The 20,614-nt window shown below is 40.9% G+C and overlaps 1 protein-coding gene across 2 annotated transcripts in view; it reads left to right on the top strand.

Annotated features, from left to right (window-relative positions):
- The window catches only part of LOC135215690 (aminopeptidase N-like), a 75,688-nt gene that overhangs the window by 40,582 nt on the left and 14,492 nt on the right, over positions 1-20,614 (top strand). For both annotated transcript variants that reach the window (XM_064250638.1, XM_064250639.1), the window contains exons 6-9: positions 3,842-3,972; positions 11,073-11,250; positions 13,031-13,214; positions 20,253-20,409. In XM_064250638.1, the coding sequence (XP_064106708.1) occupies positions 3,842-3,972; positions 11,073-11,250; positions 13,031-13,214; positions 20,253-20,409 (650 nt within the window). The remainder of the gene's footprint in view (positions 1-3,841; positions 3,973-11,072; positions 11,251-13,030; positions 13,215-20,252; positions 20,410-20,614) is intronic.

The following is a 20,614-nucleotide window of genomic DNA, read 5'->3' as shown; positions in this document are numbered from 1 at the left end:
TCAGGTCTCAAATAAGTCCAGCTGTCAGCGTGTGGAAGGCCACCCAAACCCATATGTGTACTCCTTTCCCATGGTGGTGTTACATCGCGGATTCAGATGTTACCTGATACAGGCACCGAAGTCACCGTCATTGGATCACAGCACCTTGATCTCTTGAAGTTTCCTAGGAGCAGTCTGAAACCTTTCTCTACGATTGTAACAATAACTGCAGATGGCTCACTTATAAAACCTGCTCTGGGCACCTTCCCGGCCACCCTTACTCTTAACAAGCAATCTTGTTCTGCTGTGATACAGGTTCATGATGGCATCCCAATGCCATTGTTGTCTTACAGTCACTGTCTGGAACTAGCCATCATCCCTCCTGACTTCCTCAAGCCAATTATTGAAATCAAACATATGAACAGGTGCAAGGAACTTCCCCTTTCGGCCACCACAGCCCCTGCTGAGGCCAGAGAATACTTTCTACGAGAATTCAAGGACGTGCTGGTCTCCAAAGAGGATCTCAAGACAGCACCACTTCAGCCTATGACATGGTGCATTGCCCTTTGCTGTTCACACACTACGTCAGATCCCCTTCGCTTTCCGAAGCCAGGTCAAGGAAGACCTTGACTCTGTGGTCACCCAAGGGATCATCAAGCCTGCTGGTGAGAAACCCTCAGAATGGTGCCACCTCCTAATCGTGGTAGCTAAAGCCTCAGGTGTGCGCATCACCATCGATCTCACCAAGCTCAACAATCAAGTCTCCCGACCAACACACCCTTCTCCAACCCCATTCGCTGCCATCCACAGTGTTGATTCAAAGGCAAGGTATTTTACCACAGCAGATGTCTTATGTGGATTTTGGCAGATGGAACTCGCCAAAGAAGATCAACACTTGATGACATTCATCACACCATACTGCCAATTCAAACCCTGTAGAGGACCAATGGGTTTCGCAGCTACAGGCGACTCCTTCTGCCTGTGCAGTGACATGGCCTTCAAGGTATGCAGAATTGTGTTAAGGTGGTGGATGATATACTTCTTTCTGATGAAGATTACTTCACCCATCTTCAGCGAATCCAAAAAATGCTTACCAGATGCCACAAGTTCAAGATTACCCTTAACAGAGATAAGTTTGTAGTTGCTGCACCCTGCGTGTCATTCTGTAGATACCAGCTCTCAGGAGAGGACATATCGGCTGATCTGGTTAAGGTCAGTGCGATCCATGACTTTCCCACTCCGACTAACCTACCTGACTGACATCTGATTGTTCATGGGGTTGGTGAGCTGAGTTCACCCCAGATATTGCTGCTGCTGCTCAACCTCTACGCCCTCTGATGAGCCCTAAGAGAGCATTTATTTGGACTCCAGACCACGATGTGGCATTTCGTTGAGTCAAGGCCCCCCTTGTCAGCCCATCAGTCCTTGCCTCCCTCGACCCAGCCCTGCCAGGGGTTCTCCAGACTGACGCCTCCTGCCTCTACGGGATTGGCTACACCCTCAAACCTTTATGACCTCCACAATACCTTGCTACCATTCTGGAAATTGAGAGACAACCTTTCAACTGATGACGACCTTGTTCTTTATGGAGCAAGAATTGTGGTTCCTACTGCCCTTCGCTGTCACACTCTCGCCCATCTTCCTGACAGTCACCGAGGTGTGGAAGCCATGAAGCGACTAGGCAGACTTTTTTGGCCAGACATTGACTCCAACATCACTAGTACTGTCAGAGCCTTTGAGTCTTGTCAGATGTTGCAGCCCAGTCTTCAACAGGAACCCTTTTGAATGATGATCACCCTACGAGGCCGTTCGAGTCTATCTCGGCTGACTTTTTTAGTGTTGCTGGAAAATCCTTCCTTGTTGTCACTGACCGACTTTCTGGATGGCCTGTTGTTGTCCTGTGCAAATGCAACATCACTGCCTCCAACACCATAAGGATTTTTTGTTGCTACTTCCGGGAGGTTGGTGTTCCCCTCTGCAATAGGACTGATGGCGGACTGCAAATCACCAGCCTAGATTTCCAGGATTTCTTGAAATGGGGTGTCCACCATGTGATGGCTTCATCACACTACCCACAGTCCAATGGCCATGCCAAAGCTGCTGTGAAATCCATTAAGCACCTGGCAATATATACTGTGAGGAGTTTGATCAGGTCCTTTTGGAACTGCAGAATACCCCCCTACATTACAGGCCATTCTCCAGCACAAATCTTGTATAGCCACCCACTCCATACCTACATACCTGCTCATCCACAGTCTTTCTCAAAGGAATAGCAAGCCAAGTCTGAGGACTGTGACTGTTGTGCAGCTGCCCGCACTGAACAAGTGAAGCTACATTATGATCAGCATGCCTGCCCGCTTCCCAGGTTGAACATTGGCCAAACAGTAAGGATCCAGGATCTGACTTCTCACGGCTGGGACAAGGTGGTGTCCTTACCTTACAGACCTTACATCTTGTTCGGGTTGCCCAAGGTCCCTCAGTGTGAGGCACCTCTAATGTCTACCAGAGAGTTGCTAATGCATCTTCCGGTATATTTTGCATCTTCCAATCTTGGTTGGTCTGGGATGCAGCTTATGAGCTGTGGCAGATCAAGGGACTACGAGGTGCATCTTCCCAGTGGCCGCTTTTGGTGGTATAATCGCCACTTTCTACGTCCAGTGGCACGCCCTGGTGATGACACTCTTGTTGTCACTGACTGACTCTCTGGATGGCCTGTTGTTGTCCCGTGCAAAGGTGACACCACTGCCTCCAACACCATAAGGATTTTTTGTCGCTACTTCAGGGAGGTTGGTGTTCCCCTCCGCCTTAGGACTGATGGCGGACCGCAATTCACCAGCATAGATTTCCAGGATTTCTTGAAACATTGGGGTGTCCACCACGTGATGTCTTCACCACACTACCCACAGTCCAATGGCCATGCCAAAGCTGCTGTGAAATCCATTAAGCACCTGATCCTCAAGACAGCACCTTCTGGCTATATAGACTGTGAGGAGTTTGACCAGGTCCTTTTGGAACTGCGCAATGCCCCCAACATTACAGGCCGTTCTCCAGCACAAATTTTGTATGGCCATCCACTCCGTACCTGCGTACCTGCTCATCCACAGTCTTTCTCAAAGGAATGGGAAGCCAAGTCTGAGGACTGTGACCATCGTGCAGCCGCCCGTGCTGAACAAGTGAAGCTACTGTATGATCAGCATGCCTGCCCGCTTCCCAGGTTGAACAGTGGCCAAACAGTAAGGATCCAGGATCCGACTTCCCACCGCTGGGACAAGGTTGGTGTCATTATGAGCTGTGGCAGATCAAGGGACTACGAGGTGCATCTTCCTAGTGGCCGATTTCGGTGGCGTAATCGCCGCATTCTACGTCCAGTGCCACCCCCTGGTGATGACCCTCTCTCTTCCCGACATTCCTGTGGACCCTTGCACTGACACTGAAAAGTCCTTAATATCTAACCCTACAGTTGTCCCACAGATCTCAAAGGTTTGTAATGATGGCATTCAAACATTTGACATTTAGCAAATCATCATCCAGTTTCTGAGTACTTTCAAGTGCATTTTTGCCAGACTGAAGAAAAAAAAAAGTTGGCCATAGTTAATCTCTCCCACTCTATGATCATTTAGCTTTACCAATCAATTTAATCATTCCCAAGATATTCTCATTACATTGACCAAAGATAGTGTTCTCATATATTCACTTTTTATATTCTGCGATTGACTTGGCTCATTAACCCCTCTCTTCTTATTTTTCATCACTGTAGACCCATTCATGCAATCAAATATCTACAAACATTAATAATTTTCAGAATATATTATTAATTATAACCCACCGATACTGATGCAATAATCTAATTTTCTCACGCTAGAGAAGGACAGGAAGGCTGGTACTGGGATCACTTCTATCTTAGTGAACCCATGTCAACTTATCTGGTGGCTCTTGTTGTCTCTGACTTCGACTACATTGAATCGCCCTACGGGACTGATGTTCTCTTCAGAGGTAAGTGCAATACATAAGTTTCCCAGAATATTTGTTTTCTTTTTCTTTCTTTCTTTACTTTTGTAGTGAATTCTATATGCTACAGAGTTTGCTGTTACAGTCATATAATGACTGATGAGGAAATTCTGTTTGATTTGCAAATTGCATTTACTCCGCGTAATGCCTCCTTAGAAACGGCGACAATTGTGATTAATAGTAATTGAAAATTAAGAAAATATACAAGAATCGCTTTTTCTTGTGATCTGGGGCATTGTTACAAATAATTGGTAACTGATTTAATTTTGATTTTCCTTTAATTTTTTACATTTAACTTCAAATTTCTCATAGATTTTGATGACTCTAGAAGGCTCAGGATATTTTTCCTTGGCTTTCAAGTTTCTTGCACTGAACCCGGAACAAAAGAGTCTAGGTGCCAAAGCCCGAACCTTGTTGCAAGGTCTGCCCAATGTTTTTTGACTGAATTCCCCTATTTAGAGGGTGCTGATTTCAGATCTGAATGATGTCACACTGGCACCTTTGAGGGCTTTGAGATATTCAACATGGCCACCAATATGGATGCCGCAATATGTAAATATTGGTCTTATGATCATTACTTTGATAAATTATTATTATTAAAGGTATATTCTCCTAGGATTCACAAAGAAATGAATAACTTGTGCCAGAATGTTAATATTCAATATGAAATATCTCATTTTATCACTATAATTGCTTCAAAATGCTCAGTAATAGGTTTTCCACATGTTATTAATTAACTTTGAGCAATAAATATCTCAAAGACTATTCATTTCAATCAAAATTCAAGTAATACTAAGGCCCAGAGAGATGAATTATAATTACCAGACATTTGAGTATAAAATCAAAACACAAAGCAATGAAAACGAACAAAAAAAATCATTATTATTCAGCTGCGTCATTACTGTACTATTTTCAATAAATGATGCAAAATGTTCTTTGAAATGCTATATTATCTTTTGCTTTGAAAAAGTTTAATACGCACAATATGAAAGAGGATATACTAGTCTTCAATTTCCTCTATATTCTCTTCATTGACATCACTATTTTCGTAATCACTCAAGTAACGCCTTGTCCAAAGATTATAGTAGTTCCCACATGCACCGCAAGTACAAAAAATTGTACAAGATAGCTGACTACTCATGCAAACACACCTTTGAGATTTGCATGACTCATTACCAGAGTATCCACATCGAATCATCTGCAGAATCTTTTCTGGAGCTGAATTGGTACTTGGAGGAATTGTTACAGGGGAAAGGGACCTTGAATGTTCCTCTTTTTGCCAGCCGTATAATGTAGGGTCAAGGTTTAGAGGATCTGGCTCTTCACATGGTTCAAGATACACACTTGAAGGTAAGCACGCCTCACATTCTCTATGAATGCCTCAGTGGTTGGTGGCAAGGCCTTCAGTGCTGGCATCCTAATGACCTTTCTGTTAGCTGTTTTTGCCAACCACACTGATAACGAACCTCTGACAAAGTCTATTCATGGCAACTATAGCATGCGACAATAAACTTGCTAGCTTCATCTACAATAGCACTGAAGTCACTTTGTTCTTCTAATTTTTCTAGTATATAACCCTTTCTCAAGATCTTGATAGCTGTAGCCTTTCCAATGCCCCACATGTAAGCTGTCATGTCACATTCAGTGAGTGCATGGGCTGCTAAAAAATCTTCAATTATGTCCTGATGTTTGATCACTGTGTCAGAAATGCTGCAGACTGATCTCTTGGCACTTGTCCCTTCCATCACAACAGGAATGTTAATGTTACTATGGTAATGGTGTGCAAGAGGGAGGAATACATCAGTGTCATCACAAATAACTTTGATTGAACACCCCCCTTCTCTTGCAAGATGAATTATCTGTTGTACAACGATAGCATCTTCCTCTTCATGTGTAGTTTTGAGGTCATATCTTGATAAATAAGTTCCATCTTCAACCTCAAATGGAACTGGGTTACCTCCTGTAAGGACTAACTTGTGTTTGTAAGCTTCATGAGATGATGGTAAAGATGATATCCTTAATGGCAATTGCTGGAAAATAAATTAAATCAGTTGCTTCTTGTTGTATGTATGTTACATTAAGGATAACACTGTTTTGGTAGGGGCATATCTAGCCTTAGTTGGTATTGTCTGGAGCACCTCCTGCACGTCCACTCCTTGTCCCATCTTTAATACTGTAATCATAGTACCGGTCAAAAACTAAATACACGTCATTCTCACTGAGCTTGCACATGATATAGTCAACAAAGCTATCAATGTAGTCATGAATGGTCCCTTTTGATTGCCAATGATCTACACACAGTATTTGAGCGAGAAGATTGCTCAACCTGTAGATTTCTCTTTAATACTGATTTTGCCTTTGCATTTCTCATAAGGCCACTGTCATCAAACATTGATGCTGGCACTGGAGCAAGTGTCAGACAGTGTTCTAACTCTGGTTCGAATCGGATTATGGAACCCTGCCGGCCATGATTCATGAAATTCTACCATCTGTTAATTTGCGATGGGAACTGCTTCATCAACATTCACTTGGCCATATCTCACAACCCCAGAAGCTATGTTGACAAGGCCATCTTGATGTTCAGCTGGACTCAAAGGATCAATGAAAGATGACAGCTTTTCCCGGATTTTCTTTCAGTTAGTTTCATCAGCATGTCTGTGAGTATCCGACTCCTCCTTGTGTGAAATAACATGTACCTCATTATAGTTTTCTTTCATTTCAACAAGAATGTTAACAAGCTCGCTTCAGTGGTGTAAACTGAGCACCCATCTCTTCATGTCAGCTGGTTTAGGAGTAATGCCCACCAGTCCTCCAGGTCCATTGCCATATCTCATAAATGTGGTTTCTGTGAACATATCAGACCACATTCTGTTCCAAATGCCTGCTTGATGCCGCATTATCTGTTCTCCTTTCATGAAAGAATTAAGGACCTCCCTTGGCAGTTTGTTCATGGATTCCAAGTTGTATAAGCCATACCTGGCATAGTTAATGTGACCAGCAGCAAAGAAATATGGCAACATCATCTTCACTGCCATCAGATGAAGGGGCCATTCTGCCCCTCTCTCTCTCTCTCTCTCTCTCTCTCTCTCTCTCTCTCTCTCTCTCTCTCTCTGCTCTTATAAAGGGCATCATTATAAGTACTAGTTTGATTAAGTAATCAACCCATAATTTTGTTGTCCTGCTCTCATTTGCTCTTGTGTCCAGTATCTGTAACATGTCTTCATAGCTCTGACACTATTGGCTAACAGAGTAAAGAAGTTCTTCTGCAACCAGCCGAAGAGCTCCAACATTTTGTGGGAATTTTTTGGTGGAAATTTCTTTCCAGATAACATTTTGATTACCCCTCCAAAGGCTGCCTTCATAAGTTCCTTCAGTCCAGTGTCAGCCATAAGAGTTCTAACACATCAAACAAAACTCAAAAACATGTGCATGCCACCAAGTCTTGGTGCAAAATAAAGGAAAAAATTTAGTTTTGCAAAATGGAAACGTTTTAGAATATAATTTGATATTTAATATGATTTTGTGCTTATTCAAAGCTGTGACATATTAAAATTAAAATTTCTTGCATTTGGATCCAAAGTTTTAATTCCTAAAAATATTCAAAATAGATTTTATAAATATGGATATATATCATATAATCAATATTTCTTATTATAAACAAACAAAATATAAAATCTAATAAAAATAATTGAGTATAATTATGATAACCAGTTATTATCATCTCATCAAAGCATGAAAATTGGTCATTGTAACATGATCCTACCAAGTTTTACCTTTTAAAATGACAGTTTAGCCAGAATATTGTTAATAATAAAAAAATTACAAAATACTGTGACCATATTGGCGGCCATCTTGAATATCTCAAAACCCTCAAGGATGCCACAGTGGCATCATTCAGATTTAAATTCAGCACCAACTTAATCTTCCATCAGTTGAGTTTTCTTCCTTCATGTTAAAAGATTTAACATAATTTGTTTAAGACCTTTTCATTGAGTAAAAACAGTGTATATGCACTTGCAAGGATAAACATTTAATATGGCTATGTTCACGCTGAAACATGGAACTTTCCATTGGCGGAGATAGAGAAATCATATATTTTTCTTTTGGTGGATTTCCAAAATATGGAATGCTAAGGAACGACTGTCAGTGGAAATAATTTTTCCGGTTTAACGTAAACAACCAAATTCCTCTTTTTCGTAACTAATACATTTGGGATGGTTTGGGGATGAATTTTACTATTACCATAATGACTAATAACATTAAATTGATAACGATCATTATTATTACTAAAATGTTGAAAAATTAAAATTACACGTGAAATGGAGGCTGAGTTTAGCACTCCAAGACTTTTGCACCACAATGGACATTTATGTCAACTGGTTTCAAGACTCAAATGAATGTGATAATGAAAGTAGTAAGTATTAGCCTTTGGTCTGTATTTACAGCTGATTACTGTATTATCTGGATAATTTGTACGTTTCTACTGACTAAATGAGTTATTCCTTCAAAGTTCATCTTTGTATTTGATTTTTATGATATATATTAACCCCCGAGATATTTGTTTACTCAATGATCAATTTATGAAATATAGACAGTCAAGCTATAGTGCAACAGATAAAATAATTTTTTTCACTAAAATACTTCAGTTAATGATACAAGCATGAAATTTGGTACATTTCTTCTCCATAGGCCACTTGTTGAAAATTACTGAGTGTCCAATCAAAATTCCAAAGTGGCTGCCTTTTTCAAGTTGGCCGCTTGTCAAGATTTTAATGAGACTCATGTGCCTCTGGTCATTTGGTTTGGTTATACACATTTTATGCAGACCCCAAACAAACATAAAATGCATTTCTGTTAAAGATTTCATATAGCATATATAAAGAGAGATGGCATCCAATAATCGAATCTCAGGATTTAGTATAGTATATAGAAAAATGTTTACCGGTTCAATATAATAGTTTGTAAGTCTATATATAATTTAGGTGGTGATTTTTATCTTTAGTTTTAGTTTAAAAGAGTTACTGAAGTCTGCCTATAATAGTTACTGCACAGGACAGGAGGAGGTTATGAGGACTTACTGGGCTTTGAGGAGTGGTGTCAAAACAAAAGCCAACAAAGTCCACAATTCCAATTCTGGTATTTGATGCTGTCATTGGAGCTAACTGCGTTTCTGTTGATAAGATAATTCCTTGAGGCCAGCTTCGGCCTTTACTGTCAGGCCTTAATGGAGCTGACCACACAATTTTTTACCAATAACAACACCAATTATGCCCGTTGGTTGCCTGTTCACATGAGGGGCATGCTGACTCTGGGAAGTAGGCACCCAGTATTGGCTCATGAATTCAAGAAGGGCAACTTTGTTGGAAATAAGACCAAGCAATATTCTCAGCACTTGCTCATGTCCAAGGACATGAACAGGCAAATGCTGTCATCAAATGTGATAGTGGAGCTTTTGGGCTCATTGAAAATACATCAGCCCTGAGGAGATGGATGGTCTTTGGCTCTGTGGCGAGTCATCAGGTGTCCCTCTACGAAACTAAGGCACAAATTAAAGAGGCTATTGATCACTTTTTTCACCATGAGCAGACTCCACATGCCCAGCAGACATTCTTAGAAAGGGTCCAGAAATCATCTCAGGCCCTGCAAGACCTTGGAAGCCCTTTCCGGGAAGACAGTGCAGATTTGTTTGCAACAGACTCCAAAGATGTAGCTCATCCCAGCTCAGCTGAGCTTGTTCATATCAACTTAGAAAAAGGGAAGTCCCAGTACAAGGAATTTGTGAAAGACTTGGCTGATAATCCAGCCTCATTCTACAAGCCCATCAGGAAGGACAGCCTTGAATTATTCTTTCAAAATAAGTATATTACAGAACCACAGAAACAGCTGAAAAAAGAATGTCAGTTTTTCCCCAAGCTATTAATTTCCTACCAAAGCAGGGAATGCGACCTGCAGGAAGTCTTTAAGCATGAGAATCAGTTGTAACCTGCATCTCTGAGTGAGGGTGGAAAAATTTACACATGTCAGAAGCTCCAACTCACCACCATACTTGAGAAACACATCTCACTTCTGGACCAAAAGCCAGAGGCAGATGCCATCCTCATTTGATGGTTCGGCTTTGGTCTATGCACTGCCAACTATAAGATTTAAGACTTTTGCAGACTATGAAGCCCTTGAATTTCTGCTAAGAATTAATGCCAATGCTACTGTTGCACATGATGCTTCAGATACACTGAATGAGTATTTTATCACACTAAAGGGTAACACCATGCATCTTTAAAATCTTAAGTTCCTTTCAGGCTTAAAAAAAGAATTGAGACAGCTTGAACATAGATAAGATACTTTGTTATCATACTCCATTATAGTCTTGTGCTTGTATACTTTTCAGAAGTAGTAATATTAGTAATAGCTCTATAGAAATGCTAGAAACAGATTCTCTGGCCTCATAAATGTAGGAATAGATAAAAATTTCATGTCTATCCTTCTTAGTTGCAAAGTTATGCAGTTATCAAGCAAAATGTTTCATGGCGGTCATTTTGCATGCCATCTTTATCACAATGGTAAATATAGTAGTATGAGTTCTGGTGATATCTTCAATTAACTCTTCTGCCTGGGGAGACATTACTTGAATAATAATTGATGTATTTATTTCAACAAATGATTTACTCAAAGTGACAGAAATCGAAACAACTAGCAGCCACCTTGAAAAGTGGCAGTCATATTGAAATTTTGAGCGGACACTCAGATTTTTCAAAAGAGGGGATTAAAATGGATACTTGTGCCAAATTTCATGTTTATATCAGAAAAAAGTATTTTTCTACTCATCTGCTGCACAAGCACTGGGGCACTTAGAGTCATTAAGCACTTATGACCATGAAAAGAAGAGGTTGGAGTGGTTGGACAGTAAGATACAGAGATCCAGAAAATAAAGATGTACAAATATCTCAAGATGGAAGTAGGAGATAAACAATAGTTGCACCAAGAAGTAACAGTTAGATAGGCTGGCCAGCAAGATTGAAGAAATGAAGCAGAAATGGAGGTAAAGTAAAAGGCTGAAAATATTGATTTATTTGTTTATGTTCTTTCAGTATGGGCTCGCCATGAAGCCATCAATCAGTCTGATTATGCACTGAGGAAAGGTCCGGAAGTCCTGTCTTATTACGAGAAGTACTTCGGCGTCCCTTACCCGCTGCCCAAGCAAGACATGATCGCCGTTGGGGACTTCGCTGCAGGCGCCATGGAAAATTGGGGTCTTATCGTTTACAGGTTATTTTAAAATGTTACTGATTCAAGCTGTACTGTAGCACGCCTCTCATTATTACTGTAGTGAAGAAATGGTTTTAAAATCATTCTTCATTTACTGAGGAAAGATTTTGGATTTTATAATTATTCTTGAAAAATTTAAGAGCCCTACAACTACAGAAATACTATTACATCAACAGGAGAAGTGATGATATTATATAGATATCTCCGTGATAAGAAAAAATCTGCCGACATTAAGGGACATTGTAATTTCTGTGCCAGAAAGGCCCAATATATGGTATGTTTTGATGCAAACAATACCAATTCGTAATCATTCCAAGAACTGCTAAAGTCAAACTAACATAGCACTGGTAAGCTTATTATTAAGAAGGGAAACATAAAGATTTGTAATCTCAGTCAGGAGACGACCATGAAGTAAGCTATTAGAGGGAAAAACCTTATGAAATTAATCCTGACATAGAACTAAGAACTAGCTACAGCAAGGAGTTAACAGCCTTATGATTTCAAATCATTTCCTCGACTTCTCTCATTACACCCTCCTTTGAAATAACAGACAACCTTATGAACATTGATTACCCTTAAGTCTCACTAACGTTATATGGCACAAGCTCCTTTTTCATGACTAAAACTTCGAATCAGTCACTGAAAAGTCTTCCATACACTGCTTTTTGTTTGAAATCCCCTGCACAGCATTTCACTTCATTCTGAAAGTATTTTTTTATAGACAGCGTCAAAACAGCCTGGCAGTTGGTAGGTCTAGTAAATAGGATGAAAATTTTCCATTAAAATAATGTAGCTTTTACTGTTAGCATGAAATCACGGTCTAGAACTAGACCGTGAGTTAAAACAACCCATCAGGATGTAGGTAAGATCATCAGTATTAAATAATGTTAATTACGGTACCTTAGCTTTCACTAGAGGTATTGAAACAGTACTTGACCATCCCCAAAACTCTACATTTTGAATCCAGTATATTTTTAATTTTTATAAACGATTTAATTTCTATGCTAACCGATGATTCTCAGAGTTTGGTGCACGACGAAGTTTTGTATTTTTGGCCCATCATACTATTTATTCATATGAACTGGTATTGCTTTTCATTGATATATGAAGAGCTACAGAGAAATGCGTTAGTAATTCAACATACTGTTCGATGAGGGAATAGGTCATGATGCTACGCTGTAGTCCACTCCAGTGGACACAACAAAGAAAACACCGTTTCTGTTTGGAACACTAAATACGTACCAGAAAACTAGCCTATCTTGTAAGACAAAACGACATAATGAAGTGATATTTGATGCAGTTTGTAAAATAGAGCAAAGATGTTCCAACTGTGCCAAAAAGCACAACAAAGTTGTCTTTTCCTAAAAAAACTTGAGAGGTTTTCTCGGTCACCTCACTCCGACACCCAACATCTCCCCCCAACACCCACACTCCAACAAGCCTCTTCAGTGAAAGTAACGAGCAAGGTCTAGAGCGAGGACTTTCTTAGTTCGTGACTGAACGAAAAAATGATGAGTATTTTGCCACAAAAGCAAAAGAATTCGAATTGCATGTTATTCAGATCCAGCAGTAGGCATGCAGGATTAGAGGCAGAAGCAGTAAAAATATAATATCGTTATAATGAAGAAATAAAAAAATCTTGAAATTTATTCTATACAGTTTCTCCACTATATATATACATATATACGTGTGCGCATATAATTGAACAGAAACAACGATCAGTAAAAACACTGATCTCAGAGCATTGCTGTAGAGGACCAAATTTTTTTACATTTTTCAGAGAGACGGCCATACTGCTTGATCCTAAGGTTGCATCAGCAAGAAACAAGCAGCGTGTCATGGAAGTGATTGCGCACGAGCTGGCTCACCAGTGGTTTGGTAATCTAGTTACTCCTATCTGGTGGACGGACATCTGGTTAAATGAAGGTTTTGCCAACTTCATGGAAAACTATGGAAGTGATCACGTAAGCTTTTGCAGTCCAAGCTGTTCCTTTCCGACAGTTTCCATAAATTCTGATTTGTAGAGCCATTCATTCAAAAGCACTATTATAAATATAGTTCTCCATTTCGTGTGGAGTTATACCTACACTAGTCCTGCTTCATTCTTAGGCCAGGCATATATGAGCCACTCTGTGGCATCGGTGTGTGGCGTCCCATAGGTTTCCATTATTTATGTTGTCGAGCACACACGCGTCTGTGGCAAGCAACAGTATCGAGGCTGTTGCTGATCCCCACCACATCTCATCACATCTCCACAACTTCATGATTCTATTATGACCTGCAATATTCGCTACGATCTTGCAACGGGCTACGATCACATCCCATTACAGGTGTCATTCAGTACCCCATCCCTCCCTACCGTGAACCCACTAACTGACCGCCCACCAGCAGTTAACTGGGAGTTTAAAAACCAACAGAAAACCAGATACTTTAGGACGACCACGGAAACCAGGTTGCGGTCAATAGCTCAACCCGCTGACGCCTTACTTTGTACCAACACAAAATGTAGAAATGACCACCACAGGAGGGATCTGAATAAATTCTATTCGAACATAATCTCCGCTATGCTTGCTTCGGGCAGGACTGCCTATAGATTTCGTCAAGGTAATTCTCGCAATATACCTGGTTGGAATGACTTAGTTAATGATCTGTATACATACTCATGAAAAATGTTTTTACTGTGGAGGTAAAATGGTAGCCCGAGGGAAGGACACACTGCATTACTAATGAGGCAGGCGAGAGTGCAATTCACACTTGCTCTTAAGCACTGCAGGTTAAATGAAAAACAACTAAGAGCCGATGCAATGTCTAGAAACTTAGAATCTGGTGATAACCCTCGTCTTTGGAAATATATCCAGTCCTTAAATCCCAAAACTAAAAAGCTATCACAGAGAGTAGGGGAAGCAGTCGGAGACGAAGCTATCGCAAGTATGTGGGGAGATCACTTCAACAATATCCTGAATTGCATAAATGATCAAGCTTCCCGAAGGGATGTAGATAACCTCCTTAATGACAACATTCAATTTCATTTTGCAGACCGTATTACGCCAGGTAACATCAGCGATGCCATAAACAGCATACCTAATAATAAATCGCCCGGCTGTGATGGTCTTCCCGCAGAAGCTTTCAAATTCTGCCATCCGATAATTTACATTTTGCTAGCTGCCCTATTCAATGCGCGCATAATTCACCAGTTTCTTCCAGACTCCCTACTCTTAGTTCACTTGATACCATTAATCAAAAACAAGCTAAAGGATGCAGCTGACCCTGGCAACTACCGGCCAATTGCAATCACAACGATCGCATCGAAGATACTTGAGTCGGTTCTTCTTGTGAGACTTCTCCCCTTTCTACACACCACTGACAACCAGTTCGGGTTTAAAGCATACCACTCAACCGACACCTGCATCTACATACTGAAAGAATTGCTGAACTACTACCTATCATCAGCCTCTCCTGTTTTCCTATGTTTTGTAGATGTGAGAAAAGCATTTGACAGAGTAAACTACCCGAAGCTCTTCCTGAAGCTGCATAAAAGGGGCACACCCCTATATCTAATTGGCATTTTACATTGCTGGTTCTCCACACAGCAATCCTGTGTCAAATGGGGTAACGTATTATCGTACACCTTCGGCTCTCTAAACGGGCTTCGGCAATGGGGCATTCTCTCTCCATACCTGTTTAATACGTACACAGATGCCTTGAATGTCAAACTGAACTCACTCCCAATCGGATGCACCGTCAATGAAACAACTATAAACAACCTCTGTTACGCCGATTATATGGTTCTGATTTCCCCATCAGTGCATGGCCTCCAATGACTCATCGACACTTGCTGCCAATATGCAGAGGAATTTGATATAATCTACAATGAAACCAAGACCCAGTGCATGTCGCTGCTCCCGAGATTGCTTAAGCATATTGCAGAACCACAAATTTTCCTCGGAACCATCGGCTGGAATTTGTGCGCAAATTTCCGTATTTCGTCACATTATCACCGACGACCTAAAAGATACAGCAGACATTGAACAGAGGCGTCGTAAACTATGTGCAACTGGCAACATGATTGCAAGGAGGTTTGCATTCTGTCACCGAGATGTGAAACTACTGCTTTTCCGCTCGTACTGCTACAGAATCTATGGGTGTTCCCTCTGGACGAACTATACCCGAGAGACCATGAGACGTATCACTGTTGTGTACAATGACATTCTGAGACGCCTCACAAACACTCCACGCTACCACTCCGCCACACAGATGTTCTTAGAAAACCACCCGGACAATTTAAAAATCATTGTAAGGCGAACAATGTCCAGTCTGGTAACCCGAGTGAGAAACAGCGGCAACTCGCTCATACAAAACATCCTAAGGAGTGAAGCAAGAAGAAGATCTAAATTGTGGGAAAGATGGGAAAATGAGGCCTTTGTCCCCTAAAGGACTTAATATTTGTATTGGCAAGATGTCATCTGCAGAATTTGTCATTATTATATTTATTGCTGATATTTTATTTTTTCGTTATTACTGTGATTACTATCAAGTTAAAGTTTTTTTTTCTCTACATTCAATTTTCGTATTTAGCCCCTATGGACCTGACTACTGTAACTACTAAGGTCTCTAGTTGAAATTTAAGTTATATAATCTGTGCACTAACTGTTATAATTCTCAATGCATTTTTTTTTCTCACCAATATTATTACTGTTATTACCAGTATTATGATTACTATCTTTTATGCTACCTCAGCTATTTTGTGGATAAGTGCCGATTACTCATTTTTCTTATCATGTTGTCTCATATATCTAGATTGTGTATGTTACTGTGTATTTTGTATATTCATTGTATATGGCCCTGACCCGAAATAAAGGATATTATTATTATTATTATAAACAATGGAAACCTATGGGGAGCCACTGTCACGCCACACACCGACGCCACACTATGGCGCCAAAGAGTGGCTTATATACTCTTGGCCTTATTGTCATGAGAATTGGACGTCGGCGGCGAGTTGAACTAGTAGTGCTCAGTGATTCATATTCTCATTCTTATCCAGCCTTTGATTTGTAGCGATATCTTCTACAATTTTACAGGCAGATGTTCATAAGCAACAACATAGTTGGTCTATGATATGGGAAAGAAAATTACCAATATAAAACTGGCAATGCCCTCGGTCCAACAAAATCCACTGATTGTTTTCGAATTGGATGACATCATGCCGCGAGTTGTGTACTAGTCCAACACAATAATAATAATAATAATAATAATAATAAATAATAATAATAATAATAATATTGGAAGGAGACCCTCTTTCAAACAAGTTTTATTGAAAGATATTACTGCATCAGCTGCATTCAACTTGTAAATAGTCTTCTCTATTTTTCTAACAATAGCTTTCTCTCTGCTACTACAACTGGCGAGTATTGCGCCGATATTACTCATCAGGAGGAGTCAATTTCGGGGATATTGCTTAAAATTTATTTATTTGTCGCAGTACATGAACAAATAAAAAAATACAAGTCGATCTAGTGGCCAACGTTTCTCTCGGTATCATCCGAGCATGGTCACGGCAGTGGATCGGAGTAGACTGTAGGTGTTGTCAAGATCTACTCAATATATAGCGGCAGGTCAGCAGGGGGTCAACCACGAGCTGCGTTTTCATTGGCCGGTGGCGCAATGCGCTCCAGCTATTGGTTGAAAGAAGTTTTCTTCAAGACGCTTCTCGTCGTTGAAGGTTGCGCTGTTGCAGCCTAGCTGATCGTCGAGGCTGGGGCAAGACTTCCCTGGGCGCTGTGTCACGACGGCTCGCGTTGTCATTGGCTGATGGGCTGCTTGTCTCATCTGGTATTCTTTGATCGGGAGTGTCGTTCGGTCTGGTATTATTTGTGCTATTATTTATGCACATAGGTCTCCTTAGGTTGGTGGGGAGGAAGAGCACTTCCTGCGTCGTATTCAATGAGGGCTTCTCTTGTTGTATGAGGAGTGCCTCCGAGCAGTCGCCAAACGTCGTTTGGTCAGGAGCCCTCCCTATTATCTTAATATTCTTGATAATACCGTCGCGGGAGATGGCTTCCTGGTGTGCTGTCATGGTATGGTTTTTAATTGCCCCTTCTTGTGCGTGCAAGAATCCTCTTGGACAGTTTCATAGAGGTCATACCAGCGTAATGAGCCGGGACATCCACGGACGGGGCATGAGAATTGGTAGACTACATTCGACTGTTTCAAGAGGTCTCTTGCTAGGGGGGTTGGGTTGTTCTTCATGATAAGGTCGCGGGTTCGTCGATTTTGGTAATAAATCACGAGTTCGAGTTCTTTGTCGACTTCGGTGGGGGTCACATTTTCTCTGATGATTTTTCTCAATGCATCTTCGTCCTCACGGTGACGTGCGTGCATTCTGGCTTTGTAAAACAGCTTGATCTTCTCATGGGGGTGGGGCTGCGGTCTCTCACTCTCGCTATACCACCGATCCAACGCTGTTCGGACTTCTTTATTAATAAGTCGATTCGGATACCCGTTATTAACGAGTACCTGAGTGACTCGGTCGAGTTCTTTGTGAGTGTCCTGCCAGGAAGAACAGTGCGTGAGGGCCCTCCGAATGTAGGCCCTGACTGGTGTTCTTGAACCGTGCAGGACATTCGCTGTCACCATTCAGGCAAAGTCCTAAGTTTGTTTTCTTTGTATATACCGAAGTTTTTAGACCATCGTCGGTCTTGGAGACGAGGACGTCGAGAAAGGGGAGCCGGCCTTCGTTGCTGAATTCGACGGTATAATTCAGCGAACTGCACTGCTGGAACATGCGCCAGACAGCTTCAACCTCTTCCTCATTCTCGGCATGTACAAAGATATTGTCGATATATCTGGCGTATTTACGGGGTTTTCTTATATTGGAGAAAACTCTCTCTTCCACAGTACCCATATAAAAATTGGCGAATAGGACACCGAGAGGGGAACCCATCGCGACTCCGTCTTTTTGTCGGAACATCTGGCCTTTGTGGGTGGAGAAACCGGGGCCTTCTTTCGTACATATCTCGAGGAGTGCCCGCAGGGATACTTCTGGGATATTTAGCTGGGGTGTAGAGGGGTCCCTGTAGATGCGGTCCATAATGATATCGATGGTCTCGTCGACAGGAACGTTTGTGAAAAGCGATTCTACGTCCAAGGAGGCGATAGTTCCTGTTCCTGGGGAGTCTCGGATTTCTTCGAGGAATTCCGTAGATGAGCGCAGGCTATATCGGCTTGGTACGTAGGGCGTCAAGATTTGATTAAGGCACTTGGCCAGTCCATACGTTGGGGCGGGTGTCTGGCTGATGATGGGGCGGAGAGGGTTTCCATTTTTGTGTGTTTTAACGTTGCCGTACAGATAACCAAGTGTGTAATCTCCGATGATGGGCGGGAGGTGCACGGCATTGGTGGCTGCGTTGACACTGCTAATGATGTCATTGGCTTCTTTTTTTATTTCGTCTGTAGGGTTTTTAGTAAGGCGCTCGAACTTGGTACTAATAATAATAATAATAATAATAATAATAATAATAATGATAATAATAATAATAATAATAATGAAGACGAGTGGCTCAAGAGTGCATGGGAAGAAGGACTGATAAAAGCAGACGAAGACCCAGAAATATACAGAGACAGGAGAAAGACAAGCAGAACAGAGGAATGGCATAACAAACCAATGCACGGACAATACATGAGACAGACTAAAGAACTAGCCAGCGATGACACGTGGCAGGCTACTGAGGGGAGAGCTCAAGAAGGAAACTGAAGGAATGATAACAGCGGCACAAGATCATGTCCAAAGAACGATAGATGGAAATAACATCTCTCCCATATGTAGGAAGTGCAATACGAAAAATGAAACCATAAACCACATAGCAAACGAATGTCCGGCACTTGCACAGAACCAGTACAAAAAGAGGCATGATTCAGTAGCAAAAGCCCTCCACTTGAGCCTGCGCAAGAAACACTAGCTACCTTGCAGTAATAAGTGGTACGAACACCAACCTGAAGGAGTGATAGAAAACGATCAGGCAAAGATCTTCTGGGACTATGGTATCAGAACAGATAGGGTGATACGTGCAAATAGACCAGACGTGACGTTGATTGACAAAATCAAGAAGAAAGTATCACTCATTGATGTCGCAATACCATGGGACACCAGAGTTGAAGAGAAAGAAAGGGAAAAAATGGATAAGTATCAAGACCTGAAAATAGAAATAAGAAGGATATGGGATATGCCAGTGGAAATTGTACCCATAATCATAGGAACACTAGGCACGATCCCAAGATCCCTGAAAAGGAATCTGGAAAAACTAGAGGCTGAAGTAGCTCCAGGACTCATGCAGAAGAGTGTGATCCTAGAAACGGCGCACATAGTAAGAAAAGTGATGGACTCCTAAGGAAGTAGGATGCAACCCGGAACCCCACACTACAAATACCACCCAATCGAATTAGAGGACTGTGATAAAGCAAAAAAAAAAAATAAATAAATAAATAAAAAAATAATAATAGTAGTAGTTGCAACAACATATTTACAGTTAATGTTAATGATACGGCATAAACTTTGAAATAAAACAGAATTGGAATTTGGCAACAGCCACTTAAGACCAACTTTGGATGCTAATTTGCTGTGACTGTGAGTTAGTGACAGTAAGGGTATATGATGATTTGTTTTAACGTCCCTTTTGAGTATTAATAACTGTACAGCGCTGTAATTTCCATTTTCCATATTTTTTAGCAAACTAGTTAAGACCAATGCTCATCAAGAAAACCATGAAAATTTGAAATATATGTTAAATGTATATTTTGTGCTTTAGACTCATTCCGTACAAGATTTCTATAGTAAATTAACAATAGATATCATCTTTATGGTTAAATTGTATTTTCCCGCTTGGTAAATTGTTCAAATTTCTATTCAGTAACACAAGGAGTTCTGCTATGTTTGTTATCTCAAATCCTTCAAGTATGTATAATTTTTTTTTATTTGAAAGATTCCTTCTCATCCTTCTTCACAGTGTGAACCCACTTGGAAGATAATGGAACAACTCATCGTTGATGACATCCAGAACGTATTTGCCCTAGATTCTCTAGAATCATCTCATCCTATCAGCATTCCAGTCAGCAATCCGGAAGAGATAGGTCAAATCTTTGACGATATTTCATACGACAAAGGTAAGCTAACTAGGCCCTCATCACATTTAGAAAGGGATAAATAGATTTATTTTCCTTGTTAGTTCAGTAGAAAAAAGGAAAAGATAGTTACGACTAAGCCTGAGGACAGAAAGAGAAAGAATGATAAACCAGCCATGCAAGACGGCTAAGTCATGCAGGGATGGATACACGTAGGTCTTATATTTGAGGAAATAAGAGTGAATTA

Source organism: Macrobrachium nipponense, chromosome 5 (genome assembly GCF_015104395.2).
Source record: "Macrobrachium nipponense isolate FS-2020 chromosome 5, ASM1510439v2, whole genome shotgun sequence".
NCBI classification, from domain to species: Eukaryota; Metazoa; Arthropoda; class Malacostraca; order Decapoda; family Palaemonidae; genus Macrobrachium; species Macrobrachium nipponense.
This window is presented reverse-complemented; position numbering and strand designations above follow the sequence as displayed.